The 15,119-nt window shown below is 29.6% G+C and overlaps 1 protein-coding gene across 3 annotated transcripts in view; it reads right to left on the reverse strand.

Annotated features, from left to right (window-relative positions):
- Nucleotides 1-15,119, reverse strand: part of LOC107436606 (lachesin) — a 369,382-nt gene that overhangs the window by 54,275 nt on the left and 299,988 nt on the right. For all 3 annotated transcript variants that reach the window (XM_043048546.3, XM_043048543.3, XM_071181171.2), the window contains exon 3: nucleotides 13,092-13,302. In XM_043048546.3, coding sequence (XP_042904480.1) covers nucleotides 13,092-13,302 — 211 coding nt within the window. The remainder of the gene's footprint in view (nucleotides 1-13,091; nucleotides 13,303-15,119) is intronic.

Below are 15,119 nucleotides of genomic sequence, written 5' to 3' on the forward strand. Positions count from 1 at the left end.
CTTCTCAAATGCGTGAATAAATATTGGGTCCAAGAAAGGCAAGATTCTTAAATACATTATGCTGACGTAAATTGTGAATCATTTTTATATTTGAACTCATAATTCATCCTAATAAGTTAAACAATGAAATAGAAAAACATAAAAGCAGCACTAATATAATACACTGCAGAATTTTTAGTATAAACTCACACCAAAATTAGTGGTAACTTTTTTATACTATGGTTTAGTAAAATACAAGAGAAAATTCTTGGTTCTTGGCGTCTCAACCCTCATTAAAATCTCTCTAATATGAAAAACAACGTGAATTTATTAGCAAGATGCGCATTCGCATACTATCAACACCTTTCAGTAATAAATTTATGCTTTTCGCATGCTTCTAATTCTAATTTTGCCAATATTAACGAAAGAATACAAGATTTTCCTCCAAGGATTCGTAACATTTCCTTCTTTGAACTTTAAAATTCACTACAATAAATAAAACTATTAAATAATGTGAAAAAGTTTAGCTAATGAGTAGGAAGGGCTTACTAGTATCAATAACAAATTGTAATGAATTTCTATAACCTGCAACTCCAATCATTTTGCAAACCTATTTAGAAAAAACACTAGATCCTGCTTCGGTGTAACCAATATCAAAATATATGCAATGATTATTTTTCAAATTGTTTGTATTCATCTGAACACCGAATCAAACATGTACATATTACTAGTGACAGAAACTACAATGAAAGGGCATCATACTATCATTTTATTTTGGTTATTAATAGAAAATAAACTGTTACGCAATAAAAAGAAATTAAACTCATTTGTAGGCAGCGTTTACAAATATCAACAACAAATTATAATGTAGTTAACAACTTGCAACGCTAATTATTTTGCCAACATTTTTAGAAAGAACACTATCATGTAGGTGCGTTTACAGGTATCAACAACAAATTATAATGAATATCTATTTCCTCACAACCAGCAACTCCAATCGTTTTGCCAACCTTTTCAGAAAGAACACAAGATTCTTCGATGAAACCAATACCCAATGGTGACTTCTGGATTGTTTATATTTCTTCGAACACCGAATCCAATAAATACATATTACTAATGACAGAAACTATGACGAATGGACGTCATAGTATAATTTTATTTTAGTTATTATTTATTTCACAGTAAACCAAAACACAATAAGAAATATTAAAACTCATTTGCTTACAAGTATCAACAACAAATTATAATGAATATAACAACTTGCAACTCTAATCATTTCGCCAATATTTTTGGAAAGAACACTAGATCCTACTTTTGTGTAACCAATACCCAAATATATGCAAGGGTTATTTCTGAAATTGTTTGTATTTCTTCGAACACCGAATCCAACATATACATATTACCATTGACAGAAACTATGATGAATGGACATCATGGTATCATTTTATTTTAGTTATTATTCTGTGTGTCATGTTTTATGTTGCAAAAGCGAGTTATGATAAATGTAAAAGAAGAAATATTTTTCTCGTGTGGAAGATGATATCTCTTATAGGATTTTATTTATTCTTATTCGTACATATATCGGATGTATTTCGGTAAAACAAGGTAAATGTATAAAAAATCCTATTTTGCTTTGTGAAGCTATAGGACTCTTTTAAATATCGAGTTTACATAGAACTTTTAGTCGAAATACTTGCATGGACATTTTCATAAAAAAAATTTATTTTTCAAACCTATAGCTTTCAGCCTAGAAATATTCACATTAAAGTTGCATTTTGAAAATGTAACAAAACATGATTGAAATACTCAAATGAAAATGCTAAAATTTTGAGCTCATATTGTAAGGGGAAGAATAATATTGATAATTATAATGAAAAATAATGCTAATTAAGAAAATAAATTTTTCTTAAATACATAAAATTCTTAATACATAAATTCAGTGCCTATTAAAACTTTAATGTATTTATAAAACTATAAAAATATACGTAAATTTCTTAATTTCTTAAATACATAATTCATATATAACCTAAAACCAAACTTAATTTTTAGCAATTATTTTCAAGGCTCATTGGTTGAAATATAAACTTGACGTATCAGTAGTGAGTAATCGTTGCAAACTCACTGTAGTTACAAAAATAGCATATTATTCGCAAAAAAGCATCATTTCATATTACGACGGAGCCTTTGAAAACAAGTCCCCATCTTTCCCCTTCTGTCATACTAACATACATGTTATGTGTAAAGATTCTATATATATGTTACCGTTAAAGTATGAAATCCGATATTTTATAGAATACCTAGTTATTCCATGAATCGTTCATAGATCGTGTCCGTTAAATTGTAAAACTCTCTTGTATTTCATGGTTTAACTAGTTATTTCATGGAATAACGATCTGCAGTCCGTTAAAGTGTAAAACTCTCTTGTGTTTCATGGTTTAACTAGTTATTTCATAGAATGACGATCTGCTAACGATCTGATAAATTGCTTCCTTTTCATTTTAATTGTCTATCAATAGTTTATTTATAGAATACCTTGTTATTTCATTTTAGATAAATTGTTTATTTTACACTTTAATTATCCGTCATTAGTTAATTTATAGAATACCTAGTTATTTCATAGAATAACTAGTTAAAGTGTTAAATTAATAACATATTACACACTTTAACGGACACATCAGTTATTTCATGGAATAACTAGGTACTCTATGAAATAACCGCATTATATACTTTAACGGTAACATATACATTCCTACATGGCTTACACATGGATCGAATTAGGAAAAATCGGAAATAATTAGTACTTTCAGTAAATTATAGTTTGACTGACAGAGCAATGCAAAGCAAGGGGGGATCCCAACCACCTTTCTAGCGTTAGATACTTGGGTACAGATTCAAAAAGAAAAAAATGAAAGACAGCACATTTATTTTTATAGGCACCGAAAAACATTATTGGTGTGATTTGATCGGATACGTCGATGTTAGCCCAGCATGTCGTTTAATAGATCATATCGGTGAAACAAGTCCGACATCGTATTGATGAAAGGGAAAGTGTGCAAGCTTCTGCGATGCATTTTACCAGCTGGTATCACCGGAAGATGATTGGGTCTGTTTTGTCGGTATTGCGTCGTTAATGAAAAAAGTCAGACATGGAGGGAGTGAGAGAGGATGTGGAAGGTAAATTATAAAAATTTAATTTAGTACGTGCAGAGTTGTTGTGGACAAGCCTACTTAGCGGTTTCAAGTGAGAACGAAAATTATAATTCAAGCGAGGCAAAAACAAAAAGACTTTTCAAATTTAAAAAATCACAACTGACAAAAGCAGGACCAAAAATACCAAAATCTGTTTGACTGCTCGTGGATATAGAGAGAAGTTGAAAGGTGGTTATCAAAAATACCTTTATGTTTCAGCAGGCAGTAAAATTAGTTTTTTTGTTTATTCCCTCTCTTTCCTCATTAGTGATTCAATAGACTTTGATGGTCTGTTTTATTTTTCCTCGCTTGAATAATTACTTGCAACTCCTAATGTTGACATAATTTTCATTTTTTTTTGACAAGACTCTGAAGATATGCAGGGATGATATTTTAAAGAATAACTTGTAAATACATTCATTATACAAGTTTGATTTTCATTTGGTAAATAAATCCTGCTTAAAATGAATATAAAGCGGAAAAATTTGTGAAAAAAAAATCAACCGAATAATAAAGTGCTGGAAAAAAAACTTGTCTCAAGAATGTATTTAATAACCTCTCTTTAAGTAATTTTGTAAGGAAAAAATACCTAAATAACGCAGAAAAAATATTTAACGCTACAACTAAATTGGACAATTTATTCTTTAAAGAGCCTGTTTAAATCTGGTATAACTCAAGAAGCGTAGGAAAATAAATAATTGGCACTGAAAAAAAAATGAAATGTGAATTTTTTAGCTGCCTGTTTTAGTGGGTGATAAATATCAATAAACATGTAGAAAACCACCATTTTATGAGGCAGATATATTGTTAAAGGGAGGAGGTAAAATCAACAGAATACTAACCTTAATTTTTACAGTGACAGAATTTCACATTTAAAGTATCATAAATATTAGTTTATTCAAAATGTTTGTAAAATATTTGATCAAAAAAGCTGATAAATGTGTAAAAAAGAGGAAAGATAAGTAAATGTAAAAAAAGGAGGGGTGATGTAAATCAATCCAAAATGGAAGATAAACTTGTATTAAATTTTAAGGATAGTTGCATTTTTACTTTTGTTATTTGAAAAGTAATGGAATAAAATGAAGAATAAAAGTAGTTTTACTATTTCAGAATAATAAATTTTGTCTTTTTTTTTAGAGTGATAAATAGTTGTTGCATTTTTTTCCCTTTAGCGATAATGGAAAGTAATTAACTTTATATATTTTTTAAAAAATTGCTTCATAAAAGGTTTTCAATATTAGTTAAGTTATTTGACTGTTAGTTAAGTTAATTAATTATTTATTTAGCAGCTTTATGAGTAACTGGGACCACATCATGAAGTTTCCTGATACAACAACAATTTTTGACCAATAATTCACGCTTTTAATAATCATGCGCTTAAAATTTGAAAACACAAAATACTTATGATAATATAAAATAAAATTAATCTTTTATCTTAAATAATACTAAGAAAAAGAAAGAGAATTTATTTTTTAGCTATATTTTCCAATTTACAAAAAAAGTAAAATACATTTTACAATTACAAATACAATTAAAAATGCGAAATAAATTTTTTTTAAATACATTTACAAATAGAATTAAAAGTGCAACTTTTTTGCTCACTTTATCAATTGAAACATTACAGAAATGACTCGTAATAAGCATTTTTCTCCATTATTTAAAAAAAAAAAAAAAAAAAAAAAGAATAACATTTAATAACAAAATATAATTTTTAATTACTTTGATTTCCAAGGGGTGCCCATGCTCCCTCCTGAAGAGGGCCTGATATTGACATTAATTTTTTATCTAAACTTTCCTTTAATTTTGAGAAAATAATGAACTGATCTAAAAATTTTCCCATATTAAAATTAAATTTTTTCTTAAAAATAATCCCCCCCCCCTTAAATGCATATTTTTACAACTTTCTAAAGGAGAGCAAAATTGAAAAAATTTATTCATCTAATTTCTTTGAAACATTTAATTCTGAATAGATTAAACTGTTGATTTTTAATTATTCTATATTTATTTTTACAAATTCACTACTGCCATATAGAATAAAAAAAATTCTTCATATGGATATGCTGCAAAATTCTATTTCTTATTATAAACTTATTTCGACCACTACTTAGATCTATTTAAACTTACTCACCATAAGAATATTCTTTCTATTTTAATACAGAGAATAGCTTATGTATATTCAGTATATGGCTTCAAAAGCAAATTATAATTAGAATAAGGCGAAAACTATGTATGCAATAGGCGTGTTTAGAAAGCAGTAAAACAGCATCCTATTGGTTATTATTTTGTCTTTGGCGACAACCAGTTTTTCTAGGTCCCTATAGAAGGCGAGTTAAGGGAAGAAAAATGACTAACCAGTATAATCTTTATTTTGATTGGTTAAAGTATATGGAGTTATTTATTTGCTTCCATAGCCAATAAGCGCTGTCTTCAAGTAATGATTCTGGCTCTCTCTGCTAACAGATTATTATAATTATTTTTTTAAATATTGATTTAAAAGAATACCAATATCCGAGGCAAATTATGTGGTAATCATACAAGGTACATTATCCAAACTCATTACATGCCATTATATACAATAAAAAAATAAAGAAAATTATATTTTGTGAAAATAAATTATGTTTTATTTTAAAATTATATTTCATGTTCGTAAAATTGTGCTTTCGATGTATTTCTTAGTTTTTCAAGCCGTTATTGTTGAAGAATTACTATTTAATTACTATTACTATTTACTTCGTTTTAGTAAACATTTATGGAGAAGAATTATTAAAAGATCATTCATAGCCTATTTATACTTGTAGTAGTCGGTAATTTATGCAATAAACAATTTTTTTACACATACGAAAATTTGTAGCTGTATTACAGTACACATATAAATTTAAAATGAAAACATATTATTGTAGACATTAAGTTATCTTCACATTACACACAATAAACAACGCATGGCCAACTATCCGCCTAGCACTATCCGCCTATCCGCCTTTGGTCTGTTAAACGACGAGGACAGCACATGATCTGGTACCCTACTCTCCAAAAACATTCATGTACGTACAATACAAAATGTTGTGCAGATGGATGGTTGACCGAGTCTAAATAATTACAAGTTTAATAAACCCGGAAGAAATTAAGAAAACTTTTGACGCTCACCTTCTCCGAAACAAAGGGTTAGCAAGTTCGATATTCTAGAAAATTTTATTACAGAATAATTGCTTAAACACTAAGTTTTAATGTAAAAATTAATCGGAAATGATAACCCAGAACGCTCCTAATTTTTTTTTTGCCCCCTGCCAATTTTATTTTATATTATGATAGTTATTTTCTTATAAGTTGCATTATTTCATGTCTTTCTCATTAATCTTATGAGTGTTATCGTCTTATCATTTTTTTTAACACAGTGTTCTGTCTCTGAATTTTTTTTCAATTGATTACTATCCGAAATATTTTTTTAAAAAAAAGTTGTCTATAACGCAATGGCTTCCACAAGTAAATGCAACTTTTGAAAATTAGAACAATGGCGTAAACTCTAAGTTCTAACTAAAAAATTAATCGGAAATGATAACCCAATACCCTTCTCATTTTTTTCGCCACCTGTTAACAATAATTCTTATAACGATAATATTGTTTTTTATGTTGTATTGTTTCATATATATATATTTTCTGTCAAAAATTCTCTCTCATTGATCTTATCAAAGTTATCATTTTATTTTTTTTAACATCGAGTTGTCTCTTTTTGAGATTGATTTATTTTCTACTCAATATTTTCTGAAACATTCAAGATAAAAGTTGTCTATGAAGGAATTGTATCCGCAATAAGTGCAGCATTTCTAAATCAAAATGATGGCTTGAACACTAAATTTTAACTCAAAAATTTATTGGAAATAATAAGACAGGAAACTCCTTAGTTTTTTCGCCACCTGCCAACAATAATTTTTAGTAAGAAAATTATTGTTTCATATTTATACAATTATTTATAAAGCTACTGCTATGACAACAAATAAGTCAATCCAATTTCCAGTTCTATATGTAGCCCCATCTATAGAGAGTTTTGGAAAATAATTTCAATTTAAAAATGCCGAGATAATAAAATTCATGTGCTGTAGGAAATAGAATTAAATCTACAAAATACGTTTCAATGCCATTGTTTCTATTTGAAATGGCATATGGCCTTATCTTTCCTACTTTAATTTGAAATTTTAGCGCTTATTTTCTATTTCTATTTTCTATTGTCGTTTAAACAAATCCAATGAGAGATACTTTTTTCCGCTTCCTATTTCGTTACTTTTTTCAAAGCATCGATTTATTTGGAATATTAAATTTTTATAGAAACAAAAATGTTTTCCCATTTAAGAATGAAATAAATTCACAATGGTAAAAATGAATTTTATTCGACGAACTGAAAAATCCAATCTTCGCAAACTCATGCGCTAAACTAAATTTGTCAAAATGCGCTAAATATAGTCAGCATAAATTACTTACATATGAATATATTGTGTAAATAAAATTAATATGGAAAAAAATAAAATTGGCAGCAAGAAGTGTGAAAATGCATTAAAATTTAAACGTATGATACACAAAATTAAAATTTAATTTTTAAATATTGCAGAAATTGTCACAAACTATAAAGGTTACTTTGCTAGTAAATTAATTGAGTCAGGAAATTTAATATTAATTAATTCATTTCATGTATTAAAGCATTTTATTTTACTTCTCCTCTAGGAGATTAAAGAGAAAAAAAATGAGAAAATAAATTGTGGCTATAAAGTAAAATAAAAATAACAATATTAATACTAACATTTGATTTATCTAACTAATTTCGTTCTATAAAAAGTATATTTTCTGAGTGCAAAACATAAAAGCAACAGCAAACGTTTAGAAACCGACGAAACTATTAAGACAATGGGAAAAAAATTCACAAAGGAATCGCTATTCGAATTAAACTCTATCACGCGATTTCTTTAAAAACTTTAATAAAAAAGTAAACGTTTCAAACTTTTCTAATGGTCTGTGAAGCACTGAAATGCGGAAAGTTCAGTTACGGCAACCCAACGACCAAAGTATTGAATTAAAATACTCCTAATTGCTGATAGATCATGGTTTAGATACCCCTTGCCATCGGACTAACCATGAGAGGTTTTCTTGGTTTTCCTCTCCATGTTATGCAAACACTGTTTAGTTTCCTCGATAAGTTTTCCACGAAGACTAGTTTGTAAAGTAGCGTTATCCGGGTGTTCCTTTTTCTTTTCTGGGTCAGGCTCAAAATTACAAGGCTAAGGAATTGAACTTTGGTAGTCGTAAATGCAGAATTGGATCGGCTATTGATCGACCTGTTATAAAACAAAATTATGGTTAAATAGGTATTTAATATGGTAATTAAAACTGTTATGTTCAACTATGGCTCTCATACAATGCACATTATACAGATTACGGCTCATATCGAGTTATTGGTGCAAACTAATACAATTATATCGCACAGTAGTTGATTAAAAACTTCCTGCTAAAGTAAGGAGGGAAAAAAAATTGAGAAATAACAAAGAAAAACAAAGTATACTTGTCACCAAGCAGTTAAAATAAACACCTAACATAAACCACAATTAAATTCCATTTTTCTTATTTATTTAACAAATTACTAATTTATTTTTAATAGAATATTTGTGAGTCCGGACCTTTTTCTAAATTTTTTTTGAACTATTATTTTTCTTTGCCTGTTTCAGGTTATATAACAATTCTAAGACCTTTTTTTCACAAAAAGTTGCGATTGGATCACCATCTGTTGCATTGTGGGGATTACTAAGTTTTAATAAATCAACAATCCAAAAAATGCCGACCGGCCGGTGTAGGGGGCTGGGAATTGTCCTTCCATCAGAAAGGGTCTGGATTCGAATCCCGGGCAAGGCATAGATGTTCTTTCCTTCTCTGTACTATCTGTCCTCACTGTGGGAGTGACGTTGGCCCACCTAATATGGTGCCCCTGGAAGAGAGGCCAACAAAATCGCCCTGCAAATGCCTGAATTGACGGATGTTAACACAGGTGGGCATTAGGAAAAAAAAATTGTGAAAAATCGGTTCTAAGCGAGAGTTATTACACAGTGAAGATGGACCGTATTGTAAAAAAACCCATCCTTTCTGTACGAAAAATAGTTTTTTTTTCTCTTTTTTTTAAAATCCTGATCAGCTTTTATCGGCATAAAACATTCTATATCCGTTGTCTTCATTTATCTCGATCCCATTAAGGATATTTTTCTAATCTTTTTTACAAGCTATTGATTTATTTTAAAATTGACATTTACAAACGTCATATTTCATTTTCTTTAATCTAACTATTATTCATTACCTCATTAAAAATTTATTTTAATCGTATTAAAGATCACTGTACGTGGTTCAGTACGAGTAACAGATATATTCTCTAAAGAGAAAAGAAAAAAATATTATTTTGCAATTCGTTGAAAATCAGTTCTATTATGACTCAAATTTCATTTGTAACTTATGGGTCACTGTTCTGTAAGACCATTAGACTCATTATGGCGTATATCGATTAATAATGGTCTAAGAACCGTTACTGTACCTTTTAGCATTTGCGGTCTTTTAGACCAATCAATCTTCATTTTTAATTCAATGAGTGTAATTCATGGTCACGTAATTCCAATCTTTGAGCCAAATCACGCGAATCCATGTTGGCGAAAACTTCGAGGAATATTTTTTAACATTGGAGATTACTTTTCACCTATGTTCGCGTTCTTGGAGAATTGTGCAGCTACATTTCACTGCTGCGTGATTTGAATTGTAATTCATTGGCAGTTTTTGGCTGAGAAAATCATTGTTTCAATCAGATTTAAGACAAACGGTGAATGCTTAAGCATTCTGCGGAAATGATACATTTACAGTTAAATTCTAAGGTCATTATAATGTTTGTTGGAATGAGTTATAGGATTTCTATGATAATATTTTGAAAGTGTGTTTAGGGTATAAATAAAATATGAATGGGCATGAAATATGCAACAACAAATATTCATATGCGCAATAATATTTCGTCTTACTCTTTCAGGTAATTCTTTAGAAGAACAGATGTTAGTAAACGAAACTTTTAATAAATCCTTTTTGGAAATATTTTGCGTAATTAGATTCTGGTTGAAAAAGTAAAGGGATATAAAATATGCGGAAACAAATATTCGAATATATCAATATTAACCGGATTTTTTATAAGAATATGAAGGAAATTATTTTTATGCATTCGTGTTTGGTATTAAGGTATTCAGGCATAGACAAAATATTTAAAAGTTTTTTTTTATTTATTATTGATAAATATTTTAATTTCTTCGCAAGACTGATTGTATGATTTTGAAAACGCGAAATTTTGAAATTAAGATGGTCACACTATGAAAAATATTCAGTAAAATTTACGGTTTTAAAGAGGCAGCTGCGTTGGTTGTGGAAAATCCTAAAATTCACGTAGTAAAACCGTAACTTCAAAGGCTTTTTACCATATGCGTACAGGTTTGATTATATTTTTTAGGTTTATTCGAGGTTGACTTCAAAAAGGACCTTAAAAAATTGACCCCTCATGCTTTACAATTAAGGTGTACGAAGTTACTTAATTCACACTTGGGATCCTTTTGAAGTTGAGTAAAGTAATCTACCGTAGTAAAGTAATCTACCGTAGTAACGTGATCTACCGTTTTGAAGTAATCTACCGTAGAATTACCTTAGAAGGGTTGATTTTGAGGTGTACAGTGCGCGAAACAAAAAACGATCTTGAATAACTTTTGATCTAATGTTCTTGACATTCTAGGACTCAACCTTAATGGCTCGAAGGAGTGACTTCAATATGCTAATTAATAAGTGCAGACGATATTTTAAGCTACGAAATCAGACACAAAAGCATACCTTCTCTGAATAATCGTACTTTTTTGTCGAAAGATTCGAATTTTTGACCTCGAAATTATGGCGGTTAGCCGCAATCTGAGAAATATGGTCACAATATTTAGGTCAGGAGGGCATTTCAAAGTTTTAACTCTTTAATGTTAATTTTTCTTTTTGCGTATTTCACTAAATTTCGAGAATTTTTTATTTGAATTGGAAATTTTTGCACACGTGTATGAAATTCGTTTATCCTAAGATGATATAATGCAAAAAATAACTTTTAGTAAATATTTATTATTTTTTTATTATTTCTTTTAATAATGGTCAAAAAAATGCAGAATTGTAAGGTATAAAATTTTTTGCATTGCATGAGAAATTGAATTTTAAATATCTGATTTTTTTGAAATTCAATTTCTCAGGAACGTTTCACCCGATTTTTCTAAAATTTTGTATATTTGCCATGTAAAATTATATTATTTAAAAGCATTCATAAAATTTTATGCCTTACTATTCAATTGTTTTACGATCATTATTAAATAAAATAAGGAAAAATAATAAATATTTACTAAAAGTTATTTTTTGCTTGGAATTGTCTTTGGATAAACGAATTTTATAATTGTGTGCAAACATTTTTCAATTCACTTAAAAAGTTCTCGAAATATAGCGTAATAGTAATATTACGTAAATAATATTAACATTAAGGGTTCAAATTTTTGACCACTTTTCTGACTAAACTATAGGAACCATATTTCTCAAATTGGGGCACCCAATATATTTTGGGGGTGAGAAATCTGAATCCGTCGAAAAAAAGGTGTGTTTATTCCGAGAAAGTAAATTTTTGTGTCAGGTTTCGAGACTTAAAATATCGTCTGTACCCCCTCGAGCCACTAAGAGCCATTAAATATGTCACCCCCTCGAGTTATTAAGATTGAGTCCTAGAACGTGAAGATCCCATCATTAGATCAAAACTTATTCAGGGTGGTCTGTTTTTTTCTTCTTTTTTTTTGGTGCACTGTATATGTTATTCCGTCAACACTTCAAGCAAATAAGTATATTTGAGGTGTAAATAATTTAAACTAAAAGTACTGCAAAGCTATAAATGAGGTATAAATGAGGTTCAAATTGATTTTAATTGATGAGGTTATCTTTGGGTCGAAACATAACCTCATTTTTTACCTCAGGTGTATTGTTTCACACCTGTCAATCTCAAAGCAAAATCAAAAATAACTTTTTTTGTGTACACATATTTTGCATTTTTCACGAGTGCATATTTTTTACGAATTACAAAGCTCAACACCGTAGCCTCGTAGTTTTTGATCCAATTCAGAACACAAGGGAACTGCCGGATTAAGTACTGGGAGAAATTTGCTTTCATGAGACTCATTTTTGATAGAACTAACTTGCATTTCCGTTACATGGAGAAGAAGACCATGGAGACTCAAATGGCTAGCCTGACAGCAAGGGGACTCTAACCCATGATTCGTCTACCACTGAAGATATTTAACATCAGCACTGCGGTTGGTGCAAGCCGGGTGTGGAATGCGTATCAACCACTCATCACTGGGATTCGAACCTGGGTCAACTCATTGGAAGGCGAGCTTTATCCCTAAGCCACCATAGCTCGACGATGCATACTTTGTTTTATTTTATTACCGTCGTTGAACAGCCGACCCAATTTTGGGCTTACAACTACCAATGTTCAACGCCGTAGGCTTGTAATTTTGAACCAAATTCAGAAGACAAGTGAATTTCTGGATCAAGTATTAGATGAAATTTGCCTTCATGGAAGACTTGCTGATAGAACTAACCTGCATTTGCCTTACATGGGGAGGAAAACCACGAAAGCCTCCCACGGTTAGCCTGACCACAAGGGGATTCTAACCCATTATCCACCTACCACTGAGGATATTTAACGTCAGCACTGTGGTCGGTGCAAGCCAGATGCAGAATTCGTATTGACCAGCCATCGCTTGACTTTGAACCCATTCACCTCATTGGAAGGCGAATGCTCTATCCCCTGAGCCAGCAAGGCTCCAAAGATGCATATTGCAAATAAAGCAAAAACTCACCAATCACATTGAGATTTACAAAATGACTCATTTTGGGAACTGTGCTGACTTGACATTCGTATACGCCTCCATCTTTACTTTGTGGATATTTGATTTGAAGAGTCCAGTCATCAGAGTTCTCCATGTGAATGCTCTGGAAACGCTGATCACTTGTATAGGTGAATCTTCCCACAGTCAGAACATGGAGGTCTTTGCGCCGAATCCAAGAAACCTGTGGGGAAAAATAACCATATTCATGAGAACCAACAAGAAGATTCAACTTTAAAGGTTTTTAAAATTACCAAATTTTTTTTCAATAATTGAACACGATTGAATACTGAAACCATTTTTTTTATTTAACCCTTTAATGGGCCATTTAATCCCAGTAAATGAAAATTAAAATATTTTCGGAATTGAAATTGATATAAGAAAAAAAACTCATTTAGCTTGTGAGGTAAAATTAATTTAAATTTAGTCATTTATCACGGTTCATTAGGTCCATAAAGAAAGTAAGCAAGATACTGACTTTTATTTATTTTTTAATTATAAAACAAATTTTGTTAATACTACAAACTTCAAAAGGAATTATTCATATTCCTCTTGCAGTCTGTAGTATTAACGAGTATGTAGTATGACCATATGCCAATTTTAAAAAACATTTATAGCTTGTTACATGTTTTTTTTTTAAATTGGCATATGGTCAGTAATCTCATTCAAAAGTGTTCATCAGAACTCAAGCTATTAACAAATGAAAAGCCAAATTACAAATGGTTAAATAGTTTACAATGGACATTTAAAATTGGTGGTAAGTATACGTACCGTAGAAAGGGTTAAGATTCAAATGAAATGTACTTAAGATGACCGATTCTTATTTAATACTACAGCTTAATCAAGAAATTATACACTGTTATTGTACGAAAAAAAAAAATGTTTTCTCAAAACTACCAGAATATGGCAAAATTAATTGCGATTTTGGCTCTATGGGAACACAAAACGGCTTGGTAATTTTTTCCAAAGCCTTTTGGTAATGATTTTGGTAACAATAAAAATAAAATATAGTTTTATAATCTGTGATAAAACTTGGTGAAATGGGTTAAATTTTTTAATTTTGTAATGATAACTTAGAGAATGGCATAAAAAAATCTATTTCGTTATATTTACTTTTCAGTTTTGTATTTTTTGGAAATTTTGAAGACCGGAATATCCGGTAAGTCGTAACCAAATGAACGGAAAAATTACCAAATAAATGGTTTCAGTATGGTAATTTTATTAACAAAAACTTTTTTTTCCTTTTTTTTTATCAGAAATGTTATTATTATACTGTTCGGTAATTTTACCATAATTTTTTTTCTCCGTGCATATATCGTGTCTTTTTTTTTCGTTTTTGATGGTCAGAATCATTTTCCGTTACCATTTAAATCGAGTCATTATGCACTCCCTTCTATGCTGTTTGTCTACAGCAATAATGTTGAAATATTAAGTTTAAAAATAGATACTTCTAACTCACCTTCAGGATATCAATTCTTTTTTTTTTTAATCTTAAGCAAATTTCCCTTAATTTTTCGCATATAGCTATAGCAAGTAATTTTTATTCTGGAAAATTATGGTAAAATTATGGTTTCGTATAATTACTTCATTTATTTTCTTATTTCCTTTTAGTTCGATTTATGATATGCAACCGAATAAATTATAATTTTTCATCATGAAATTTACCTATGCCATAAAAATCAGTAAAGATTAAAAATTAAAATCATTCAACATAATTTAGTCTATGCTATTAACTATTACGTTTAAATTAAATGAGAGGAAGTTGATATAATAAATCAATGTATAAAAATTCACACTATAGTAGATTTTTGAAGGAATAAAATTTTTAAGTACTTTAAAATCATTAAGGGGACCATTTAAATACTATGCAGGTGCTTAAGGGAAAGGAAGGGGTTTATGAGTTGCTTATTTTCGCTGGTAAAGTGAGGAAGACTATGAGCAATGATTAATATGCAGTCCCAAAAAATCTCTTTTTAAAAATTTTTTTTAAACGCAAAAAAC

This window comes from Parasteatoda tepidariorum, chromosome 8, assembly GCF_982258835.1.
Source record: "Parasteatoda tepidariorum strain Cologne lab strain chromosome 8, Ptep-v5.0, whole genome shotgun sequence".
In the NCBI taxonomy this organism is placed as follows: Eukaryota; Metazoa; Arthropoda; class Arachnida; order Araneae; family Theridiidae; genus Parasteatoda; species Parasteatoda tepidariorum.